Genomic DNA, 25,662 nt, shown 5'->3' on the forward strand with positions numbered 1-25,662 from the left:
CTCCATGTAGAGAGGTTATAAACGTCCCAAAACAAAACTCAGGAGTCCCCAGGGCTTTACATGATTTTATTAGGACGTGAAACTAGTCTGCTATCTGCTCCACTTGTTCTTTTGACTTAAAAACTTTTATTCACTTGTGTTTTATGTGTTTTTTGTTGAGGAGAAAACACAACTGTCTCAGTATTCTGCAGCACACAGAGCACTGACCCTGTGGGTTGAGTCTACATGGTTCTCATGTGGTGTTTAAGACCAGCCCCTTCAGCGCGTTCACTGTCAGTTTGTCAGTATCAAGTTTCGAGAAGACAGGACTAAATTACTATAATGGCAGAAGTCGCTCCAGCTCCAGCTCCGGCCAAAGCAGCCAAGAAGAAGGCAGCACCACGACCCAAGAAGACCGGCCCCAGTGTCGCTGAGCTGGTCGTCAAGGCCGTGTCCGCCTCCAAGGAGCGGAGCGGTGTGTCCCTGGCTGCGGTCAAGAAGGCTCTGGCTGCCGGTGGATACGATGTGGAGAAGAACAAGGCCCGCGTTAAGATCGCCGTCAAGAGCCTGGTCGCTAAAGGCACCCTGGTCCAGCTCAAAGGCACCGGTGCGTCTGGTTCTTTCAAAATGAACAAGAAGGCTGAAGCGGTGAAGGCGAAGAAGCCTGCAGCTAAGAAAGCCGTCAAAGCAAAGAAGCCCGCTGCCGCCAAGAAACCCGCCGCGGCAAAGAAGCCCAAGAAGGTTGCAGCAAAGAAGCCCGCAGCCGCCAAGAAATCACCGAAGAAAGCCAAGAAGCCTGCTGCCAAGAAAGTAGCAGCAAAAAGCCCGAAGAAGGCAACAAAGAGTCCCAAGAAAGTGGCGAAGAAGCCCGCAGCAGCCAAGAAATCTCCCGCCAAGAAGGTTGCCAAACCTAAGGCAGCGAAGAAAGCAGCCCCCAAAAAGAAGTAAACTGTCAGTTCCACATTTATACCCACAAAGGCTCTTTTAAGAGCCAACCACCTGAATTTTATAAGAGTATCCTCAATTGTACTTATGCACCACGGACCACGGTCACATGTGAGATGAGACAAATGGCCCCTGCTAAAATACATTTAATGTATTACAAGGTTAAACGTTAAACATCGTAGCTGACCTGTGTTCTAATCCAAATCACTTTTTCCTTGCCTTTTCCTCACATGCTTGCAAACCCACCCACCACCCCTGATATTGTGTTAAACCTAACGACCTTTTGGTTCAACACGACATGAATAGTAAGTACCATTACACATCATATAGCATAGGGATTGGATATACATCAATTCAAATGAGCTTTATTGGCATGAGAAAACATACGTTTATATCACCAAAGCAAGTGTCAAAAATAAAATATAAACAGATGAAAATGGGGAACATATATACCGCTGGAGAGGGTATAAACAGAGCTACTTTATGTTGCATTGTGTCATTTTATACAGGGTATAAACAAAATAGCACTATTTTTTCCTCAATACAATTTAGATAGTATAAGAAAATAAATAAAACACAGAGAAAGACTCATCATGTCGATAAGAAGAGTTGACTAGTAATATTACTGTAAACTGCTGTGACTAAAAACGAATAGGGGATTGAATTGTGTGTGTGTGTGTGTGTGTGTGTGTGTGGGGGGGGGGGGGGGGGGGGGTCTGCCTGTCCTCCCTTACGTCCTCAGACTCAGAGGAACCTCCTTCTTTGGGGATGAACGCAAAGTTTTTAGACAGGGGGCAGGGCTCTGGGAGGAGCCATAGGGAGGACGATGATGCTGATTGGAGGGGAGCTCAAACACACTCAACCCGCACACAGACTCCACTTTCCTTTCTTTAGTCGAAGATATAAAAGGTCTCGCGCGGCTCTCAACCAGCACATTTCTTCGAGCTACTACTCCAGAAATAACCTACACGATGTCAGGAAGAGGGAAGACCGGCGGAAAGGCCAGGGCGAAGGCAAAGACCCGCTCATCCCGTGCTGGGCTCCAGTTCCCCGTGGGTCGTGTCCACAGGCTGCTACGTAAAGGCAACTATGCTCAGCGTGTCGGCGCCGGCGCTCCCGTCTATCTGGCGGCTGTGCTCGAGTACCTGACCGCTGAGATCCTGGAGCTGGCTGGAAACGCTGCCAGGGACAACAAGAAGACTCGTATCATTCCCCGTCACCTCCAGCTGGCCGTCCGCAACGACGAGGAGCTCAACAAGCTGCTGGGTGGAGTGACTATCGCTCAGGGCGGTGTTCTGCCCAACATCCAGGCTGTTCTGCTGCCCAAGAAGACCGAGAAAGCCGCCAAGAAATAAACCTGCTTCATTCGTTTGACAAACCCCACAAAGGCTCTTTTAAGAGCCACCCACTGTTTCAATTTAAAGAGATTTTCCCCATTACTTAAACATGTACATTTCATATAAGCTCATTTTGTCATGAGCATTTGTAGGCAATACAATACATGTACATTGCATGGATTGTGCCTCAGTTAATTCAGCATTGAAAGCTGATAATTTATCCAACATTAATTACATTCGTGTTAAATATTGAGACAAGATGCCTTCTCAGTCAACAATTCAATATAACTGGGCATAACGGTTTATATTGGTGTATTTAATTGTAGGATTAATTGACTTTCTATTAAAAAAAAAACATAATACATGGTCCATGATGGCAGATCTTTGAGCACATTGATATAATTGGAAAAATTAATTGGAGTATGATTTTACTATTATGCATACATACTCTTTATACATCAAAGCATCCTTGTGTCAAGTGTTGTTTTGTCACTCAAGTAGACATGTTTGTTTCTTCTCATCTCATATGACACACAATGTATTTTCAGTTTGCTGGAAAGTGGTATTCCATAGTATTATCTATTACAGCAGCTCCAGTGTGAAGTGTTCCCCACCAATCGGTAGAAAGTGACTTATGGTACCTCCCCAAAGAAGGAGGTTCCTGACGACTGACCAATCATAGAATGACGGCGTCTTGCAGACACTAATAAAAGGCAGCCGTTTGCGCTGTTTACACGTTCTGAATTCAACTAAGCCAGAAGAAGCCATGGCAAGAACCAAGCAGACCGCTCGCAAATCCACCGGCGGTAAAGCGCCCAGGAAGCAGCTCGCCACCAAGGCAGCTCGTAAGAGCGCGCCGGCAACCGGTGGAGTGAAGAAGCCTCACCGTTACCGCCCTGGTACAGTGGCTCTGAGGGAGATCCGTCGCTACCAGAAATCCACCGAGCTGCTGATCCGCAAGCTGCCCTTCCAGCGCCTGGTGAGGGAGATCGCCCAGGACTTCAAGACCGACCTGCGCTTCCAGAGCTCCGCCGTCATGGCTCTGCAGGAGTCGGCCGAGGCTTATCTGGTCGGTCTGTTCGAGGATACCAATCTGTGCGCCATCCACGCCAAGAGGGTGACCATCATGCCCAAAGACATCCAGCTGGCCCGTCGTATCCGTGGAGAACGTGCTTAATCTTTCCGTCACTGTCAAACCCCAAAACGGCTCTTTTAAGAGCCACCAAATGTATTGTTTGAAGAGCAATAATTCCCTGCTTCGTATTAGGGTAGAATCAAACACTATTCACACACGTGCAATATTACGCAGGGACGTGTAGCACGCTCGCAAGGCAAATCTATCTTATTTTACACGAACTGTTAAACACATTTACCAACCAGCATAATTTCTCTACAAAATATTGAACAAGATGGCCAATTGGCCATGGAAAACTAACCGTTTGCATAAAAAGTGGTCCTATCTATTGGAGGCAAATGATTAAAGAACACGTCAGGCATGTCATGTCAATAATTCCTAGTGGAGTAAAATATAATGCATAAATGCATATTAGATTAAGCATTGTCATAGCAAAGAGAAAACTGAAAATATTGCTAGATTAATACGGAGTTATATTCCGATTGTGAAAATAAAATGTAACTTCCAAACTACCATTAGTTAACATGTAATTAAATACATTAATTGTATTTTAGCTGGGCTGTAGCCCCATTTGTTGCCTTAAATTAATTTAGACATTTTGCATAGTTCTATTACGACACGGACCTTAATCAATTAATACAAGTTCTCACTGATGACAACTAATCACATAATTGATCGATCCTGAATGGCAGCACCAAGACAATATAGGAACTCTTTATCAAAGTTGTGGGTGGCTCTTAAAAGAGCCTTTGTGTTAAACTGGTTGTTGTGAGGCTGTTTACTTCTTCTTGGCGGCTGCCTTCTTGGGTTTCGCCGCCTTGGGCTTTGCTGCCTTGGGTTTGGCTGCCTTCTTTGCTGGTGTTTTCTTAGCGGCAGCGGGTTTCTTCACTTTCTTTGGACTTTTGGTAGCCTTCTTGGGGCTCTTGGCTACAGCTTTCTTTGCAGCTGCAGGCTTCTTTGCCTTCTTGGGAGATTTTTTAGCGGCTGCGGGCTTCTTGGCTGCCGCCTTCTTGGGAGATTTCTTTGCCGCGGCGGGTTTCTTGGCTGCAGGCTTCTTGGCTTTGACTGCTTTCTTTTCAGCCTTCTTGTTGAGCTTGAAAGACCCAGAAGCACCGGTCCCCTTGGTCTGAAGCAGGGTGCCGTTTGCTACCAGCCTCTTTACAGTGTTCTTAACGATGACCTTCTTCTTGTCCACGTCGACGCCACCGGCGGCCAGAGCCTTCTTGAGGGCGGCCAGAGAAACACCGCTCCGCTCCTTGGAAGCGGTCACAGCGTTGACGATGAGATCCTGGACGCTGGGACCGTCCTTCTTGGGTTTAGCGGCGGCCTTCTTCTTTACTGCTTTGGCCGGGGCGGCGGCAGCTGGAGCTGGGGCGACTTCTGCCATTCTCTTCAGTATCGTATTTCAGATGCACTGAACTAAAGTCTGCGTAGAGAGAGACTGATGGTGAGAGAGGAGGAGGGGGTGGGACTTAAAGGATTTGTGAGAACCATGTAGTCTCAACCCACTAGGGCAGTGCTCTGTGTGCTGCAGAATACTGGGACACTTGTGTTTTCTCTACAACTTAAAACAGATAAAATACAGACTGAAAAATATATTGAAGTCAAATAACAAATGGAGCACATAGCAGACACGTTTCACTTCATAATAAAATCATGTGGAGTGCCGAGTGCTCCTGTGTTTTGTTTGGAGACGTTAAAAAGCTCACATATACACCACTACAAGGAGAGTAGTTTGCCATCTTTTCCCCGTCATTTGGCTTTTAAAATACTTTTAATATAGAACAACCAGTTTCATATTTGCCGCAGAGCAAGATTTGATGGCTGGCTTTGAAATAAAAGTAAAACAGGTCGTCTGTGGCAAAGCTTTTTGTTTTAAAACTGAAGCTTTCCAGTGTCGGCAAACACAGCACTGATGTTGGCCTGCCCTGTGGCATGGACACTTATGAGAGAGGACACTGGTCATTTATCTGACTCTGCTAAGCTCTTGTTTTGTTAATAATCATAAGAAACCTGACACGTTATAGTTCATTTCACACTTACATTTATGATTTATATTTATTCAAGTATGCATACTGTGCACACTGAAATGATTTGGAACTGATGAAAATAATACACTGACACAATCACGTTATGAACATGCATATAGCCAAGAAATTGTGACTGATTAGACAATACATTCCAAAATGCAAATGCTGCCGGTTCTATGACATTGAATATTCCCGTATCACACGTTCAGAGCTAAGTATTTGTGAATAGGCGCAAGACTGGCACCCCACACACTTTAAACTTACGCTATGTCAAAAGGGTCTGCTATTAGGTTGTTTGAGACAGCTAGATTGTTATTGCATGAACAATGTATGGTGTGTAATGATCTTTCTTCTATATGGTTTGCAGACTTGAGATACAGCCCACATATCAATGGGCCAGCTGGGTGAGATTTTGCCGTGGAAAAGATCTCTTTAAGTAAGTAGATCATTGGCTCTTAAAAGAGCTGTTGGCCCTAAACGATTGGGCCTCGGTGGCGAGCTGCTTCCTGGGGACTTGATCTCATGTCAAAGTCAAGGCTCAGCCTCAAACTGCTGCAAAATCACCCCTAGTTGCTCCCGGTGAGCAGGTTGGTGCTTTGCATGGTGTCCACTTTCCTCTGCGGTGTATGAATGTTTGTGTGAATGGGTGAATGTAAAGCACCTTGGATAAAGACGCTGCTGGATAATATTAATTAATAACTTAAATAAATATGGATATGGATAAATCCATAACCAAAATAAGACAGAGACGAGCCAAAGGACAATCAATACATCGCTGTATTGAAGAGACTCAGACAAAGAGACAAAACAGTGAGCATACCATCCTAGTGGCAGCTTGCTAATTCTCTCTCCCAAAGATGGAAGTTAACATACAGTATATAAAGAATACAGATTATGACAGTTAGATCGTGGGACTCATTGAGTCGTTCCCATTATCATAACAAGCAGACAGAGATACAGTATAACCAAAACATGATCTCGTAGTCAGTCACCATGACCTGTAATCCACTAGCTTGAACTACAGTACAACCAAAACATGGTCTCCTATATTGTAAATTCAGACATTAGTCCATAATATAACCTAATAAATGAATCATATAATTATGTATCATAATTCATATCTAACTATCAATATGACTTGATAAAAGGATGATATTAACCATAACAAAATACATAACAGACGCTATATACCGTAAATGCACTATTTACTGTATGTTGTCTTTATATAATAGATTAATTTTACTGTTGCTCTGACACTTACATTATGTTCTCTACCCGTATCTTTGTTTCATAATTCTGCAGCACGTGTCTCCCTCCCAAACGACCGCTGTTTCCTTGGCTTTACAGCCGAACATATGAACTTGGAGCCGGGCTGAATTAATGAGAAGACACCGCTGAGTACCGAAATTAAGTCGGGAGGTCACTACATTTCTGCATCACCGCTGAGCCGAGTTCAGTCGGTTGATGCTCTCCCGAACCGGGAGGGAAACCCATATTTGGGTCTGGTCAGTGCCAAAAATAAAATAAGTTAGGCTCTTTATAAGAGTGTGAATCGACCCTTAGCCACTTTAGCCATTTTGATGGGTAAGGTAAGGCAGGTCGTCTTGACATGTGACCAGTCTGACTACCTGCTTGTTATTGAGACAACATCCAATGATCACGCACACATTGCGTCCATATGTACGTGACTAAAAAAATAAAAGCAATGCAGCTTTAGTCCATGCATGAGGTAAAATGTGTGTTTAATTTGTACACGGGCCGGTCAGAGTGAACCAAAGGGCTGCATGCGGCCCCCGGGCCGTACAATGCCCAGGTCTGCTCTACACCCACTGCTGCCATGATCTCTAAATCACACCTGTGTGAACTGAGCGGTGGAGGCCTGGGCACCTTGAGGTACATGCAGGGGTTGAGGTATATGTAGTAGAAGTAAAACTATTAAGTACAAATACCTTAAAATGATCTAATCCAACTCTCTAAAGGGCTAGTGAAATTTCTATGTGTGTGTGTGGGAGGTGTGTGTGTGTGTGTGTGTGTGTGTGTGTGTGTGTGTGTGTGTGTGTGTGTGTGTGTGTGTGTGTGTGTGTGTTCAAGCGTGCGTGTGTTCAAGCGTGCGTGCGTGTGTGTCTCTGGTCTGGTCTCTTCTGGGCTTGTGTTGACCTCAATGGCCCCTGACCGATTGACCCCTTGCTGTGTGTGTGTGTGTGTGTGTGTGTGTGTGTGTGTGTGTGTGTGTGTGTGTGTGTAGTCAGGAGAGGTATGGCAGGCTACAGACACGGCCAGCCACAGATAACGAAAGCCAAATACAGGAGTGGCGAGACCACCGCTCAAAAAAAGGTTTTATTGCACTACTGTGATAAACAAGTACGTTTAGGTTGCATGTTCAAATCATGCATACTACTGTACATGCAGTAGTTAACAACCCACACTAGATCATTGGTACCTTCCTCCCATCACCTGGACCACTATATCACCAAAATTGATCAATGAACCGGTCAGTATTCCATTAAATGGGAACAAAGATTGAAATGACCATAAAATCATGAATGACAAGAGTTCAATAATAAAGTCATATAATAATAATAATAATCACAGCAGCCAGACACAACAGATATAATGGACATACCGGTATGTATTTCATAACAGTCTAGTGATCTACCATACAATGTAGCATCTCAGCTCGGAAACGGTGGCACAGTGGTAGGCTACTGATGAAAACGCAGGAGGAGGCAGGATTTAGGACACTATGATTCTCACTAGGAGTGACAACAAGGCAGGACATGATCAGAAATATCTACATTAGAGGATCAGCCCAGGTTAGAAGGTTTCTGTAAAACGTTCTGCTTTAAGTAGTAAAGCACGATCAAATATTTCCCTTAACCCATTTAGGCCTAGAACTATTGAATGCTTTAACCAGTGAAAAATAGCAGATATACAAGCTCGCTTGTAGATCTGCTATTTTTGAAGAAGTCGTGAAAATGTGTGCAAATCTTTGAATATATGTATTTTCAAAGTGAACGTTTGTAACTCAAATTTTGCTTCTGGGGGGTCCCTGGAACTAAATATGTTGAATGGGGGTCCGTGGCCAAATAAATATCATTTTGGGAGTCCTTCACATGAAAAGGTTTGAGAACCACTGACGTAGTAGTCTAGTCTCTCAAGAACAGACTATCTGAGCTCCAGTTAAGTGAAAAGGACCTTTTCTTTGACGATGGCTAGCCAGATTGCTGACATGGAAAAGTTTTTTCAAAAAACCTTAGAAGGATTCAAAAGACACTTATAGAATCGGGTCAAAATTCTAATGTTCATGATTTTTCAAAAATAGCAGATCTACAAGCTCGCAGCGCGGCACTCGCTGTGAGCTTGTATATCTGCTATTTTTCAATAGTTAAAGCATAAAATAATGATACACAATAATGTGTACCCGTTCTGTTAATGTGCCAGCAATAAGACTAAACTAGAAAAATATTGTTCCTTCGAAACAATTGTGGGCTCGCTTCAAGCCAGAAAACAATGGCTATAAAAGCACAAAATGTCAAGATCGCAGGCAGTGCTCTCTTTGACGTTACTGACATCAAAGTTTGTCCATTTTGTTCCAAAAATGTGTTGTGCAAAAGTTGACCCGCTGGTGGCGCTATAACAGGCCAATGTGAGAAGGTTGGTATCTGTTCCTTGACCTATTGGGAATGTGCTTGCAAGATTTCACGCACATCCCAGGCTGTGTTCATGATTTGAGGTGTTTTTGGCTTTGGACACTTTATCGCTGCTTGCAGCTATATTTATTATTATTATTTTATAATTCTTTTGTGTGCACTTCATAGGCATGTTAGATAAAGGTCCTTAGATTGCGTGTAGAATGTTTCATGCAAATTGCAAAAAACATCCTAGAATAAAAACGGGTTTAAGCGTTTTACAAACTGCTCAAAATGATATAGCGCCCCCCTTTGGCCATTTGGGGTAAGATTGGTTTCAGTGATATTTGAACTAACCCTCTACACTATTTTGTCATGAAAATGTGACTTTGCATGTATGTTTTAGAGGCAGAAGAATAATTTGCATAAAAATGCAATATTGTTTGAATTATTTAAAAAAGCATGTTTCAATGTTAAAGAAATCCGATCTGACAGATCTTTAGATATCGGTCCAAAGTTCACGTAAAAAAAGTTTTGTGCACGTGACGCGAAAATTCCAGAATAAAAGCGGGTTTACACGTTTTACAAACTGCTCAAAATGGCGGAAAATTGAAGGGTGGAGCTTACTTAACAACGACACAGATGTCTTCCGCTTGAGTCAAAGCACGCGTGTAACAAGTTGCATGTCTTCAAACGAAACGAGTCATGACTTATGGCCGTTTGAAGTTTGAATTTTCAGACGCTTCGTATAGCGCCCCCCTTTGGCCGATTGAAATAAAATTGGTTTCAGTGATACTTTGACTCACCCTCCACATCTTTGCCAAATGCCATGAACGTGTAACTTTGCATGTATGATTTAGAGGCAGAAGAATAATTTGCATAAAACCGCAATATTGATAGAATTATTAAAAAATTACATTTCACTTTAAAAGAAATCCGCCGAGATTAGTTTGACCGTATTGGTCCAAAGTTCATGTGAAAAAAGTTTTGTGCGCGTATCGAAAAAAACCCAGGAGGAGATAGATTTTTACTGTTTTTCATATAATTCCGAATTGTGGGAGACCTAAAGGTCAGAGGTCAAAAGTTAGAGGGTAAAAGTTGTTCGGCATGAGGAGACGCATAAGTGTATACAGGTTTCATGACTGTAACTCAAACACAGCATGAGCTATACCTGTTCAAAGTTCGCACTTTCGAAGGCTTCGTGCAGCGCCACCATTTGGCCGATTGCTATAAAAAATAATAGCGCACTTCGCCACTGTAAACTGAACACATTGATGTTTTTATTTTCATTTTCTCACTAAGTATGTAGGAGTAGAAAGGAACCGAAGTTCCCGTCTACTGTCTGTCTGACTGACTGACTGACTGACTGATAGATAAACTAGAAAAATATTGTTCCTTCGAAACAATTGTGGGCTCGCTTCAAGCCAGAAAACAATGGCTATAAAAGCACAAAATGTCAAGATCGCAGGCAGTGCTCTCTTTGACGTTACTGACGTCAAAGATTGGTCCATTTTGTTCCAAAAATGTGTTGTGCAAAAGTTGACCCGCTGGTGGCGCTATAACAGGCCAATGTGAGAAGGTTGGTATCTGTTCCTTGACCTATTGGGAATGTGCTTGCAAGATTTCACGCACATCCCAGGCTGTGTTCATGATTTGAGGTGTTTTTGGCTTTGGACACTTTATCGCTGCTTGCAGCTATATTTATTATTATTATTTTATAATTTTTTTGTGTGCACTTCATAGGCATGTTAGATAAAGGTCCTTAGATTGCGTGTAGAATGTTTCATGCAAATTGCAAAAAAAATCCTAGAATAAAAACGGGTTTAAGCGTTTTACAAACTGCTCAAAATTATATAGCGCCCCCCTTTGGCCATTTGGGGTAAGATTGGTTTCAGTGATATTTGAACTAACCCTCTACACTATTTTGTCATGAAAATGTGACTTTGCTTGTATGTTTTAGAGGCAGAAGAATAATTTGCATAAAAATGCAATATTGTTTGAATTATTTAAAAAAGCATGTTTCAATGTTAAAGAAATCCGATCTGACAGATCTTTAGACATCGGTCCAAAGTTCACGTAAAAAAAGTTTTGTGCACGTGACGCGAAAATTCCAGAATAAAAGCGGGTTTACGCGTTTTACAAACTGCTCAAAGTGGCGGAAAATCGAAGGGCGGAGCTTACTTAACAACGACACAGATGTCTTCCGCTTGAGTCAAAGCACGCGTGTAACAAGTTGCATGTCTTCAAACGAAACGAGTCATGACTTATGCCCGTTTGAAGTTTGAATTTTCAGACGCTTCGTATAGCGCCCCCCTTTGGCCGATTGGAATAAAATTGGTTTCAGTGATACTTTGACTAACCCTCCACATCTTTGCCAAATGCCATGAACGTGTAACTTTGCATGTATGATTTAGAGGCCGAAGAATAATTTGCATAAAACCGCAATATTGATTGAACTATTAAAACATTATATTTCACTTTAAAAGAAATCCGCCGAGATTAGTTTGACCGTATTGGTCCAAAGTTCATGTGAAAAAAGTTTCATGCGCGTATCGCGAAAATCCCAGGAGGAGATAGATTTTTACTGTTTATCATATAATTCCAAATTGTGGGAGATCTAAAGGTCAGAGGTCAAAAGTCAGAGCCTAAAAGTTGTTCGGCATGAGGAGACGCATACGTGTATACAGGTTTCATGCCTGTACCTCAAACACAGCATGAGCTATACCTGTTCAAAGTTCGCACTTTCGAAGGCTTCCTACAGCGCCACCATTTGGCCGATTGCTGTAAAAAGTAATAGCACACTTCGCCACTGTAAACTGAACACATTGATGTTTTTATTTTCATTTTCTCACTAAGTATGTAGGAGTAGAAAGGAACCGAAGTTTTTGATACTTGCACTGACTAGTATGACTAGTATAGAAATAACTAGAAAAATATTGTTCCTTCGAAACAATTGTGGGCTCGCTTCAAGCCAGAAAACAATGGCTATAAAAGTACAAAATGTCAAGATTGCAGGCAGTGCTCTCTTTGACGTTACTGACGTCAAAGATCGGTCCATATTGTTCCAAAAATGTGTTGTACAAAAGTTGACCCGCTGGTGGCGCTATAACAGGCCAATGTGAGAAGGGTGGTATTTGTTCCTTGACCTATTGGGAATGTGCTTGCAAGATTTCACGCACATTGCAGGCTGTGTTCATGATTTGAGGTGTTTTTGGCTTTGGCCACTTTATCGCTGCTTGCAGCTATATTTATTATTATTATTTTTTTTTTGTGTGTGCGCACTTCATAGGCATATTAGATAAAGGTCCTTAGATTGTGTGTAGAATGTATCATTCAAATTGCTAAAAAAATCCTAACGGTTTAAGCGTTTCACAAACTGCTCAAAATGATATAGCGCCCCCCTTTGGCCAATTGGGGTAAGATTGGTTTTAGTGATATTTGGACTAACACTCTACATCTTTGCCAAATGCCATGAACATGTTACTTTGCATGTATGATTTAGAGGCAGAAGAATAATTTGCATAAAACTGCAATATTCATTGAATTATTAAAAAAGCATGTTTCAATTTAAAAAAAAAATCCGATCTGACAGATCTTTAGATATTGGTCCAAAGTTCATGTAAAAAAGGTTTTGTGGACGTGACGCGAAAATTCCAGAATAAAAGCGGGTTTAAGCGTTTTACAAACTGCTCAAAGTGGCGGAAAATCTAAGGGCGGAGCTTACTCAACAAAGACACAGATGTCTTCCGCTCGAGTCAAAGCACGCGTGTAGGCAAGTTGCATGTCTTCAAACGAAACGAGGCATGACTTATGCCCGTTTAATGTTTGAATTTTCAAACGCTTCGTATAGCGCCCCCCTTTGGCCGATTGGAATAAAATTGGTTTCAGTGATACTTTGACTAACCCTCTACATCTTTGCCAAATGCCATGAACGTGTAACTTTGCATGTATGATTTAGAGGCCGAAGAATAATTTGCATAAAACCGCAATATTGATTGAATTATTAAAAAAAAAAAAATCACTTTAAAAGAAATCCGACCAGACTAGTTTGACCGTATTGGTCCAAAGTTCATGTGAAAAAGGTTTTGTGCGCGTAACGCAAAAATCCCAGGAGGAGATAGATTTTTACTGTTTTTTATATAATTCAAAATTCTGGGGGATCTAAAGGTCAGAGGTCAAAAGTCAGAGCGTAAAAGTTGTTCGGCATGAGGAGACGCATACGTGTATACAGGTTTCATTACTGTACGTATAACAGAGCATGAGCTCTATCTGTTCAAAGTTCGCACTTTCGAAGGCTTCCTACAGCGCCACCATTTGGCCGATTGCTGTAAAAAATAATAGCACACTTCGCCACTGTAAGCTGAACACATTGATGTTTTTATTTTCATTTTCTGTGTAAGTATGTAGGAGTAGAAAGGAACCGAAGTTTTGAGGAGAACTTGATATGACGGTTAGATATTGTCACTAGAAAAATATTGTTCCTTCGAAACAATTGTGGGCTCGCTTCAAGCCAGAAAACAATGGCTATAAAAGTACAAAATGTCAAGATTGCAGGCAGTGCTCTCTTTGACGTTACTGACGTCAAAGATCGGTCCATATTGTTCCAAAAATGTGTTGTACAAAAGTTGACCCGCTGGTGGCGCTATAACAGGCCAATGTGAGAAGGGTGGTATTTGTTCCTTGACCTATTGGGAATGTGCTTGCAAGATTTCACGCACATTGCAGGCTGTGTTCATGATTTGAGGTGTTTTTGGCTTTGGCCACTTTATCGCTGCTTGCAGCTATATTTATTATTATTTTTTTTTTTTTGTGTGTGCGCACTTCATAGGCATATTAGATAAAGGTCCTTAGATTGTGTGTAGAATGTATCATGCAAATTGCTAAAAAAATCCTAACGGTTTAAGCGTTTCACAAACTGCTCAAAATGATATAGCGCCCCCCTTTGGCCAATTGGGGTAAGATTGGTTTTAGTGATATTTGGACTAACACTCTACATCTTTGCCAAATGCCATGAACATGTTACTTTGCATGTATGATTTAGAGGCAGAAGAATAATTTGCATAAAACTGCAATATTCATTGAATTATTAAAAAAGCATGTTTCAATTTAAAAAAAAAATCCGATCTGACAGATCTTTAGATATTGGTCCAAAGTTCATGTAAAAAAGGTTTTGTGGACGTGACGCGAAAATTCCAGAATAAAAGCGGGTTTAAGCGTTTTACAAACTGCTCAAAGTGGCGGAAAATCTAAGGGCGGAGCTTACTCAACAAAGACACAGATGTCTTCCGCTCGAGTCAAAGCACGCGTGTAGGCAAGTTGCATGTCTTCAAACGAAACGAGGCATGACTTATGCCCGTTTAATGTTTGAATTTTCAAACGCTTCGTATAGCGCCCCCCTTTGGCCGATTGGAATAAAATTGGTTTCAGTGATACTTTGACTAACCCTCTACATCTTTGCCAAATGCCATGAACGTGTAACTTTGCATGTATGATTTAGAGGCCGAAGAATAATTTGCATAAAACCGCAATATTGATTGAATTATTAAAAAAAAAAAAATCACTTTAAAAGAAATCCGACCAGACTAGTTTGACCGTATTGGTCCAAAGTTCATGTGAAAAAGGTTTTGTGCGCGTAACGCAAAAATCCCAGGAGGAGATAGATTTTTACTGTTTTTTATATAATTCAAAATTCTGGGGGATCTAAAGGTCAGAGGTCAAAAGTCAGAGCGTAAAAGTTGTTCGGCATGAGGAGACGCATACGTGTATACAGGTTTCATTACTGTACGTATAACAGAGCATGAACTCTATCTGTTCAAAGTTCGCACTTTCGAAGGCTTCCTACAGCGCCACCATTTGGCCGATTGCTGTAAAAAATAATAGCACACTTCGCCACTGTAAGCTGAACACATTGATGTTTTTATTTTCATTTTCTGTGTAAGTATGTAGGAGTAGAAAGGAACCGAAGTTTTGAGGAGAACTTGATATGACGGTTAGATATTGTCACTAGAAAAATATTGTTCCTTCGAAACAATTGTGGGCTCGCTTCAAGCCAGAAAACAATGGCTATAAAAGTACAAAATGTCAAGATCGCAGGCAGTGCTCTCTTTGACGTTACTGACGTCAAAGATTGGTCCATTTTGTTCCAAAAATGTGTTGTGCAAAAGTTGACCCGCTGGTGGCGCTATAACAGGCCAATGTAAGAAGGGTGGTATCTGTTCCTTGACCTATTGGGAATGTGCTTGCAAGATTTCACGCACATTGCAGGCTGTTTTCATGATTTGAGGTGTTTTTGGCTTTGGCCACTTTATCGCTGCTTGCAGCTATATTCATTATTATTTTATTTTTTTTGTGTGTGTGCACTTCATATGCATATTAGATAAAGGTCCTTAGATTGTGTGTAGAATGTTTCATGCAAATTGCAAAAAGAAAATCCTAACGGGTTTAAGCGTTTCACAAACTGCTCAAAATGATATAGCGCCCCCCTTTGGCCAATTGGGGTAAGATTGGTTTTAGTGATATTTGGACTAACACTCTACATCTTTGCCAAATGCCATGAACATGTTACTTTGCATGTATGATTTAGAGGCAGAAGAATAATTTGCATAAAACTGCAATATTCATTGAATTTATTTAAAAAAGCATGTTTCAATTTTAAAGAAATCCGATCTGACAGATCTTTAGCTATCGGTCCAAAGTTCACGTAAAAAAAGTTTTGTGCACGTGGAGCGAAAATTCCAGAATAAAAGCGGGTTTACGCGTTTTACAAACTGCTCAAAATGGCGGAAAATTGAAGGGCGGAGCTTACTTAACAACGACACAGATGTCTTCCGCTTGAGTCAAAGCACGCGTGTAACAAGTTGCATGTCTTCAAACGAAACGAGTCATGACTTATGCCCGTTTGAAGTTTGAATTTTCAAACGCTTCTTATAGCGCCCCCCTTTGGCCGATTGGAATAAAATTGGTTTCAGTGATACTTTGACTAACCCTCCACATCTTTGCCAAATGCCATGAACGTGTAACTTTGCATGTATGATTTAGAGGCCGAAGAATAATTTGCATAAAACCGCAATATTGATTGAATTATTAAAAAATTATATTTCACTTTAAAAGAAATCCGCCGAGACTAGTTTGACCGTATTGGTCCAAAGTTCATGTGAAAAAGGTTTTGTGCGCGTAACGCAAAAATCCCAGGAGGAGATAGATTTTTACTGTTTTTTATATAATTCAAAATTCTGGGGGATCTAAAGGTCAGAGGTCAAAAGTCAGAGCGTAAAAGTTGTTCGGCATGAGGAGACGCATAGGTGTATACAGGTTTCATGACTGTACGTATAACAGAGCATGAGCTCTATCTGTTCAAAGTTCGCACTTTCGAAGGCTTCCTACAGCGCCACCATTTGGCCGATTGCTGTAAAAAATAATAGCACACTTCGCCACTGTAAGCTGAACACATTGATGTTTTTATTTTCATTTTCTGTCTAAGTTTGTAGGAGTAGAAAGGAACCGAAGTTTTGAGGAGAACTTGATATGACGGTTAGATATTGTCACTAGAAAAATATTGTTCCTTCGAAACAATTGTGGGCTCGCTTCAAGCCAGAAAACAATGGCTATAAAAGCACAAAATGTCAAGATCGCAGGCATTGCTCTCTTTGACGTTACTGACGTCAAAGATTGGTCCATTTTGTTCCAAAAATGTGTTGTGCAAAAGTTGACCCGCTGGTGGCGCTATAACAGGCCAATGTGAGAAGGTTGGTATCTGTTCCTTGACCTATTGGGAATGTGCTTGCAAGATTTCACGCACATCCCAGGCTGTGTTCATGATTTGAGGTGTTTTTGGCTTTGGACACTTTATCGCTGCTTGCAGCTATATTTATTATTATTATTTTATAATTTTTTTGTGTGCACTTCATAGGCATGTTAGATAAAGGTCCTTAGATTGCGTGTAGAATGTTTCATGCAAATTGCAAAAAAAAATCCTAGAATAAAAACGGGTTTAAGCGTTTTACAAACTGCTCAAAATTATATAGCGCCCCCCTTTGGCCATTTGGGGTAAGATTGGTTTCAGTGATATTTGAACTAACCCTCTACACTATTTTGTCATGAAAATGTGACTTTGCATGTATGTTTTAGAGGCAGAAGAATAATTTGCATAAAAATGCAATATTGTTTGAATTATTTAAAAAAGCATGTTTCAATGTTAAAGAAATCCGATCTGACAGATCTTTAGATATCGGTCCAAAGTTCACGTAAAAAAAGTTTTGTGCACGTGACGCGAAAATTCCAGAATAAAAGCGGGTTTACGCGTTTTACAAACTGCTCAAAATGGCGGAAAATTAAAGGGCGGAGCTTACTTAACAACGACACAGATGTCTTCCGCTTGAGTCAAAGCACACGTGTAACAAGTTGCATGTCTTCAAACGAAACGAGTCATGACTTATGCCCGTTTGAAGTTTGAATTTTCAGACGCTTCGTATAGCGCCCCCCTTTGGCCGATTGGAATAAAATTGGTTTCAGTGATACTTTGACTAACCCTCCACATCTTTGCCAAATGCCATGAACGTGTAACTTTGCATGTATGATTTAGAGGCCGAAGAATAATTTGCATAAAACCGCAATATTGATTGAATCATTAAAAAATTATATTTCACTTTAAAAGAAATCCGCCGAGATTAGTTTAACCGTATTGGTCCAAAGTTCATGTGAAAAAAGTTTTGTGCACTTGACGCGAAAATCCCAGGAGGAGATAGATTTTTACTGTTTTTCATATAATTCCGAATTGTGGGAGACCTAAAGGTCAGAGGTCAAAAGTTAGAGGGTAAAAGTTGTTCGGCATGAGGAGACGCATACGTGTATACAGGTTTCATGGCTGTACCTAAAACACAGCATGAGCTATACCTGTTCAAAGTTCGCACTTTCGAAGGCTTCCTACAGCGCCACCATTTGGCCGATTGCTATAAAAAATAATAGCACACTTCGCCACTGTAAACTGAACACATTGATGTTTTTATTTTCATTTTCTCACTAAGTATGTAGGAGTAGAAAGGAACCGAAATCCCGTCTACTGTTGATTGCCTGCCTGATAGATAAATAATGACAATATCTAAAGTGTGCTCGCCTTATAGGCGAGCCCACAACTAGAAAAATATTGTTCCTTCGAAACAATTGTGGGCTCGCTTCAAGCCTGAAAACAATGGCTATAAAAGTACAAAATGTCAAGATCGCAGGCAGTGCTCTCTTTGACGTTACTGACGTCAACGATTGGTCCATTTTGTTCCAAAAATGTGTTGTGCAAAAGTTGACCCGCTGGTGGCGCTATAACAGGCCAATGTAAGAAGGGTGGTATCTGTTCCTTGACCTATTGGGAATGTGCTTGCAAGATTTCACGCACATTGCAGGCTGTGTTCATGATTTGAGGTGTTTTTGGCTTTGGCCACTTTATCGCTGCTTGCAGCTATATTCATTATTATTTTATTTTTTTCGTGTGTGTGCACTTCATAGGCATATTAGATAAAGGTCCTTAGATTGTGTGTAGAATGTTTCATGCAAATTGCAAAAAAAAAATCCTAACGGGTTTAAGCGTTTCACAAACTGCTCAAAATGATATAGCTCCCCCCTTTGGCCAATTGGGGTAAGATTGGTTTTAGTGATATTTGGACTAACACTCTACATCTTTGCCAAATGCCATGAACATGTTACTTTGCATGTATGATTTAGAGGCAGAAGAATAATTTGCATAAAACTGCAATATTCATTGAATTTATTTAAAAAAGCATGTTTCAATTTTAAAGAAATCCGATCTGACAGATCTTTAGATATCGGTCCAAAGTTCACGTAAAAAAAGTTTTGTGCACGTGGAGCGAAAGTTCCAGAATAAAAGCGGGATTACGCGTTTTACAAACTGCTCAAAATTGCGGAAAATCGAAGGGCAGAGCTTACTTAACAACGACACAGATGTCTTCCGCTTGAGTCAAAGCACGCGTGTAACAAGTTGCATGTCTTCAAACGAAACGAGTCATGACTTATGCCCGTTTGAAGTTTGAATTTTCAAACGCTTCGTATAGCGCCCCCCTTTGGCCGATTGGAATAAAATTGGTTTCAGTGATACTTTGACTAACCCTCCACATCTTTGCCAATTGCCATGAACGTGTAACTTTGCATGTATGATTTAGAGGCCGAAGAATAATTTGCATAAAACCGCAATATTGATTGAATGATTAAAAAATTAAATTTCACTTTAAAAAAAATCTGGTTGATCAATCTGACCGTATTGGTCCAAAGTTCATGTGAAAAAAGTTTCGTGCGCGTAACGAAAGAAACCCAGGAGGAGATAGATTTTTACTGTTTTTCATATAATTCAAAATTCTGGGGGATCTAAAGGTCAAAGGTCAAAAGTCAGAGCGTAAAAGTTGTTCGGCATGAGGAGACGCATACGTGTATACAGGTTTCATGGCTGTACGTATAACAGAGCATGAGCTCTACCTGTTCAAAGTTCGCACTTTCGAAGGCTTCCTACAGCGCCACCATTTGGCCGATTGCTGTATAAAATAATAGCACACTTCGCCACTGTAAGCTGAACTCATTGATGTTTTTATTTTCATTTTCTGCCTGAGTATGTAGGAGTAGAAAGGAACCGAAGTTTTGAGGAGAACTTGATATGACGGTTAGATATTGTCACTAGAAAAATATTGTTCCTTCGAAACAATTGTGGGCTCGCTTCAAGCCAGAAAACAATGGCTATAAAAGTACAAAATGTCAAGATCGCAGGCAGTGCTCTCTTTGACGTTACTGACGTCAAAGATTGGTCCATTTTGTTCCAAAAATGTGTTGTGCAAAAGTTGACCCGCTGGTGGCGCTATAACAGGCCAATGTAAGAAGGGTGGTATCTGTTCCTTGACCTATTGGGAATGTGCTTGCAAGATTTCACGCACATTGCAGGCTGTGTTCATGATTTGAGGTGTTTTTGGCTTTGGCCACTTTATCGCTGCTTGCAGCTATATTCATTATTATTATTTTTTTTGTGTGTGTGCACTTCATAGGCATATTAGATAAAGGTCCTTAGATTGTGTGTAGAATGTTTCATGCAAATTGCAAAAAAAAATCCTAACGGGTTTAAGCGTTTCACAAACTGCTCAAAATGATATAGCGCCCCCCTTTGGCCAATTGGGGTAAGATTGGTTTTAGTGATATTTGGACTAACACTCTACATCTTTGCCAAATGCCATGAACATGTTACTTTGCATGTATGATTTAGAGGCAGAAGAATAATTTGCATAAAACTGCAATATTCATTGAATTTATTTAAAAAAGCATGTTTCAATTTTAAAGAAATCCGATCTGACAGATCTTTAGATATCGGTCCAAAGTTCACGTAAAAAAAGTTTTGTGCACGTGGAGCGAAAATTCCAGAATAAAAGCGGGTTTACGCGTTTTACAAACTGCTCAAAATGGCGGAAAATCGAAGGGTGGAGCTTACTTAACAACGACACAGATGTCTTCCGCTTGAGTCAAAGCACGCGTGTAACAAGTTGCATGTCTTCAAACGAAACGAGTCATGACTTATGCCCGTTTGAAGTTTGAATTTTCAAACGCTTCGTGTAGCGCCCCCCTTTGGCCGATTGGAATAAAATTGGTTTCAGTGATACTTTGACTAACCCTCCACATCTTTGCCAAATGCCATGAACGTGTAACTTTGCATGTATGATTTAGAGGCCGAAGAATAATTTGCATAAAACCGCAATATTGATTGAATTATTAAAAAATCATTATTTAACGTACAAACTTCTCACCACATAGCCTGTGTAGATATAGGTTCAAATTTCATGTGAAAAAAGTTTTGTACGCTTAACGCAAAAATTCCAGGAGGAGATAGATTTTTACTGTTTATCATATAATTCCAAATTGTGGGAGATCTAAAGGTCAGAGGTCAAAAGTCAGAGGCTAGAAGTTGTTCGGCATGAGGAGACGCATACGTGTATACAGGTTTCATGCCTGTACCTCAAACACAGCATGAGCTATACCTGTTCAAAGTTTGCACTTTCGAAGGCTTCCTACAGCGCCACCATTTGGCCGATTGCTATAGAAAATAATAGCACACTTCGCCACTGTAAACTGAACACATTGATGTTTTTATTTTCATTTTCTCACTAAGTATGTAGGAGTAGAAAGGAACCGAAGTTCCCGTCTACTGACCGCCTGCCTGATAGATAAATAAACCAGTACAATATCTAAAGTGTGCTCGCCTTATAGGCGAGCCCACAACTAGAAAAATATTGTTCCTTCGAAACAATTGTGGGCTCGCTTCAAGCCAGAAAACAATGGCTATAAAAGCACAAAATGTCAAGATCGCAGGCAGTGCTCTCTTTGACGTTACTGACGTCAAAGATTGGTCCATTTTGTTCCAAAAATGTGTTGTGCAAAAGTTGACCCGCTGGTGGCGCTATAACAGGCCAATGTGAGAAGGTTGGTATCTGTTCCTTGACCTATTGGGAATGTGCTTGCAAGATTTCACGCACATCCCAGGCTGTGTTCATGATTTGAGGTGTTTTTGGCTTTGGACACTTTATCGCTGCTTGCAGCTATATTTATTATTATTATTTTATAATTTTTTTGTGTGCACTTCATAGGCATGTTAGATAAAGGTCCTTAGATTGCGTGTAGAATGTTTCATGCAAATTGCAAATAAAATCCTAGAATAAAAACGGGTTTAAGCGTTTTACAAACTGCTCAAAATTATATAGCGCCCCCCTTTGGCCATTTGGGGTAAGATTGGTTTCAGTGATATTTGAACTAACCCTCTACACTATTTTGTCATGAAAATGTGACTTTGCTTGTATGTTTTAGAGGCAGAAGAATAATTTGCATAAAAATGCAATATTGTTTGAATTATTTAAAAAAGCATGTTTCAATGTTAAAGAAATCCGATCTGACAGATCTTTAGATATCGGTCCAAAGTTCACGTAAAAAAAGTTTTGTGCACGTGACGCGAAAATTCCAGAATAAAAGCGGGTTTACGCGTTTTACAAACTGCTCAAAGTGGCGGAAAATCGAAGGGCGGAGCTTACTTAACAACGACACAGATGTCTTCCGCTTGAGTCAAAGCACGCGTGTAACAAGTTGCATGTCTTCAAACGAAACGAGTCATGACTTATGCCCGTTTGAAGTTTGAATTTTCAGACGCTTCGTATAGCGCCCCCCTTTGGCCGATTGGAATAAAATTGGTTTCAGTGATACCTTGACTAACCCTCTACATCTTTGCCAAATGCCATGAACGTGTAACTTTGCATGTATGATTTAGAGGCCGAAGAATAATTTGCATAAAACTGCAATATTTATTGAATTATTAAAAAATTATATTTCACTTTAAAAGAAATCCGCCGCGATTAGTTTGACCGTATTGGTCCAAAGTTCATGTGAAAAAAGTTTTGTGCGCGTATCGAAAAAAACCCAGGAGGAGATAGATTTTTACTGTTTTTCATATAATTCCGAATTGTGGGAGATCTAAAGGTCAGAGGTCAAAAGTCAGAGGCTAAAAGTTGTTCGGCATGAGGAGACGCATACGTGTATACAGGTTTCATGCCTGTACCTCAAACACAGCATGAGCTATACCTGTTCAAAGTTCGCACTTTCGAAGGCTTCCTACAGCGCCACCATTTGGCCGATTGCTGTAAAAAGTAATAGCACACTTCGCCACTGTAAACTGAACACATTGATGTTTTTATTTTCATTTTCTCACTAAGTATGTAGGAGTAGAAAGGAACCGAAGTTTTTTGATACTTGATATGCCTGCCTGATAGATAAATAAACTAGAATTGACAGAGTCAATTTTGACAAGTGTGCCTGCAGCGCGCTGAATGCGCGACCTTGTGCGGCGGTTCGGACCGTGAGATTGTCCGCCGAGTCGCCTGCGTTTCGTTGTGAGAGGGTCGGTCCCTGTGAAAAACGCGTTTTGGCACGAAACGGTTACGTTTCGCGCGTTTGTGACGCCCCCTAGGGGTCGAAGTGGAAATGCTTTTGGGGATTCGTTGAGTATGCCACCCCCTACCTGTGGTTGAAATTCAGTGTTGACTCGACCTATTGTTTGTGATTTATGGCTATCGTTTGCGAAACGGGCCCCTCCCGCTAACTCTGGAAGCCCGTTACGAACGAATGGTATGGACTATAGACATATCCCTTGACTATGTTCATTGCATGGGTTAGTAGATCATGTGTACCCATTTTTGTGACATTTGAAGAAAATATGTAGGAAAAAATGCAAAAAGTGTGTTTTGGAGAAAATTTGAAATGGTGAAAAATCTTCCCATGTGCAAATTGGCGTGTCCTATATGGAGAGATGCGTCGTGACCCAAGGAATCCAGGGAAAAAAGAATTTTAATTCTCCGACCTATGGTTCAAGAGTTACGAGGCAAGTGGTCCGTTATAGCGCCACCATGTGGCCAATTGGAAATGCTTTTGGGGATCGTTGAGTATGCCACCCCCGATCTGTGGTTGAAATTCAGTGTTGACTGGACCTTTTGTTTGTGATTTATGGCTATTGTTTGCAAAACGGGCCCCTCCCGCTAACTTTGGAAGCGCGTTACGAACGAATGTAATGGACTATCGCAATATCCCTTGAGTATGTTCATTGCATGGGTTCATAGATCATGTGTACCGTTTTTTGTGCAATTTGAAGAAAATATGTCGGAAAAGGAACAAAAAGTGTGTTTTGGAGAAAATTCAAGATGGCGGAAAATCTATCCAGGCGCAAATGGGCGTGGCCTATATCGGGAGATGCGTCTTGACCCAAGGAATCCAGGGAAAAAAGAATTTTCATTTTCCGACCTACGGTTCAACAGTTACAGGCCAAAACGTAAAGTGGGCTGTTATAGCGCCACCATGAGGCCAAATGACACTATTATTTTTTATTTAATCCTTGAAATCATTATGAACCTCCTCTCCAAGTGTTGAAACTGTAGGCCCTATGGTTTGCGAGAGAAAATTAATTGAATGTGAGTTTTTGCCATTCCCATTATAAGTCAATGGGGAGAAATTAATGCACTAATAAATTAATATCAATTAAACTATAGAACCTTTCTCTTAGCAACTTAATAGCACACCATTCCCGAGTAAGCCGGTCAATTTGACATATGGCGCGAGTGTGTGTTGCAAAAACTGTGGGAGGAATAGCGTGCCAAACTTTGGGGAATCGTATGGACAGACATAAATAAATATGAGCGAGAACAATAAGTGTCCCATGCTATGCATAGGCACACTTAACTAGAATTGACAGAGTCAATTTTGACAAGTGTGCCTGCAGCTCGCTAAATGCGCGACCTTGTGCGGCGGTTCGGACTGTGAGACCATCCGCCGAGTCGTCCGCGTTTCGTTTTGAGAGGGTCGTTCCCCCTGAAAAACGCGTTCTGGCACGAAACGGTTACGTTTCGCGCGTTTGTGACGCCCCCTATGGGTCGAAGTGGAAATGCTTTTGGGGATCTGTTGAGTATGCCACCCGCAACCTGTGGTTGAAATTTAGTGTCGACTCGACCTTTTGTTTGTGAGTTAGGGCAATTTTTTGCCAAACGGGCCCCTCCCGCTAACTTTGGAAGCGCGTTACGAACGAACGGTATGGACTATCAAAATATCCTTTGACTATGTTTATTGCGTGGCTTCATAGATCATGTGTACCGGTTTTTAAGACATTTGAAGAAAATATGTAGGAAAAGGAGCAAAAAGTGTGTTTTGGAGAAAATTCAAGATGGCGGAAAATCTATCCATACGCAAATGGGCGTGGCCTATATGGGGAGATGCGTCATGAGCCAAGGAATCCAGAGAAAAAAGAATTTAAATTTTCCGACCTACGGTTCAACAGTTACAGGCCAAAACGTAAACTGGGCTGTTATAGCGCCACCATGAGACCAAATGACACTATTATTTTTTATTTAATCCTTGAAATCATTATGAACCTCCTCGCCAAGTCTTGAAACTGTAGCCCCTATGGTTTGCGAGAGAAAATTAATTGAATGTGAGTTTTGCGATTCCCATTATAAGTCAATGGGGAAAATTTATTCACTAATAAATTAATATCAATTAAACTATAGAACCTTTCTCTTAGCAAGTTACTAGCACACGATTCCCGAGTAAGCCGGTCGATTTGACATATGGCGCGAGTGTGTGGTGGCAAAACTGTGGGAGGAGTAGCGTGCCAAACTTTGGGGAAAAGTATGGACAGAAAGAAAGACCTAAACTAGAATTGACGGAGTCAATTTTGACAAGTGTGCCTGCAGCGCGCTAAATGCGCGACCCCGTGCGGCGGTTTGGACCGTGAGACCGTCCGCCGAGTCGTCCGCGTTTCGTTGTGAGAGGGTCGGTCCCCGTGAAAAACGCGTTCTGGCACGAAACGGTTACCTTTTGCGCGTTTGTGACGCCCCCTAGGGGTCGAAGTGGAAATGCTTTTGGGGATCTGTTGATTATGCCACCCCCGACCTGTAGTTGAAATTCAGTGTTGACTCGACCTATTGTTTGTGAGTTAGGGCAATTTTTTGCCAAACGGGCCCCTCCCGCTAACTTTGGAAGCGTGTTACGAACGAACGGTACGAACTATCGAAATATCCTTTGACTATGTTTATCGCGTGGCT

The 25,662-nt window shown here is 41.2% G+C and overlaps 4 protein-coding genes across 4 annotated transcripts in view; 3 read left to right on the plus strand and 1 right to left on the minus strand.

Annotated features, from left to right (window-relative positions):
- The window catches only part of LOC308283962 (histone H3.2), a gene marked incomplete at its 3' end in the record, with an annotated part of 144,177 nt that extends 140,739 nt beyond the window's left edge, over nucleotides 1-3,438 (plus strand). Inside the window, exon 2 of the mRNA XM_080724476.1 lies at nucleotides 3,020-3,438. Coding sequence (XP_080580602.1) covers nucleotides 3,028-3,438 — 411 coding nt within the window. The 5' untranslated portion in view covers nucleotides 3,020-3,027. The remainder of the gene's footprint in view (nucleotides 1-3,019) is intronic.
- On the plus strand, nucleotides 322-927 carry LOC308283919 (histone H1-like; the record flags this gene model as incomplete). Its single annotated transcript, XM_080724435.1, has 1 exon — nucleotides 322-927. The coding sequence occupies one exon, from the start codon at nucleotides 322-324 to the stop codon at nucleotides 925-927; it is 606 nt and encodes a 201-aa protein (XP_080580561.1).
- LOC308283941 (histone H2A-like) lies at nucleotides 1,896-2,279 on the plus strand (the record flags this gene model as incomplete). Its single annotated transcript, XM_080724455.1, has 1 exon — nucleotides 1,896-2,279. The coding sequence occupies one exon, from the start codon at nucleotides 1,896-1,898 to the stop codon at nucleotides 2,277-2,279; it is 384 nt and encodes a 127-aa protein (XP_080580581.1).
- A 736-nt stretch (nucleotides 3,439-4,174) lies between the features above and the next one.
- Nucleotides 4,175-25,662, minus strand: part of LOC308283916 (histone H1-like) — a gene marked incomplete at both ends in the record, with an annotated part of 183,577 nt that continues 162,089 nt past the window's right edge. Inside the window, one exon of the mRNA XM_080724432.1 lies at nucleotides 4,175-4,309. Coding sequence (XP_080580558.1) covers nucleotides 4,175-4,309 — 135 coding nt within the window. The remainder of the gene's footprint in view (nucleotides 4,310-25,662) is intronic.

The sequence above is a fragment of the Nannobrachium achirus genome, assembly GCF_963921795.1.
Source record: "Nannobrachium achirus genome assembly, chromosome: 4".
NCBI lineage: Eukaryota > Metazoa > Chordata > Actinopteri > Myctophiformes > Myctophidae > Nannobrachium > Nannobrachium achirus.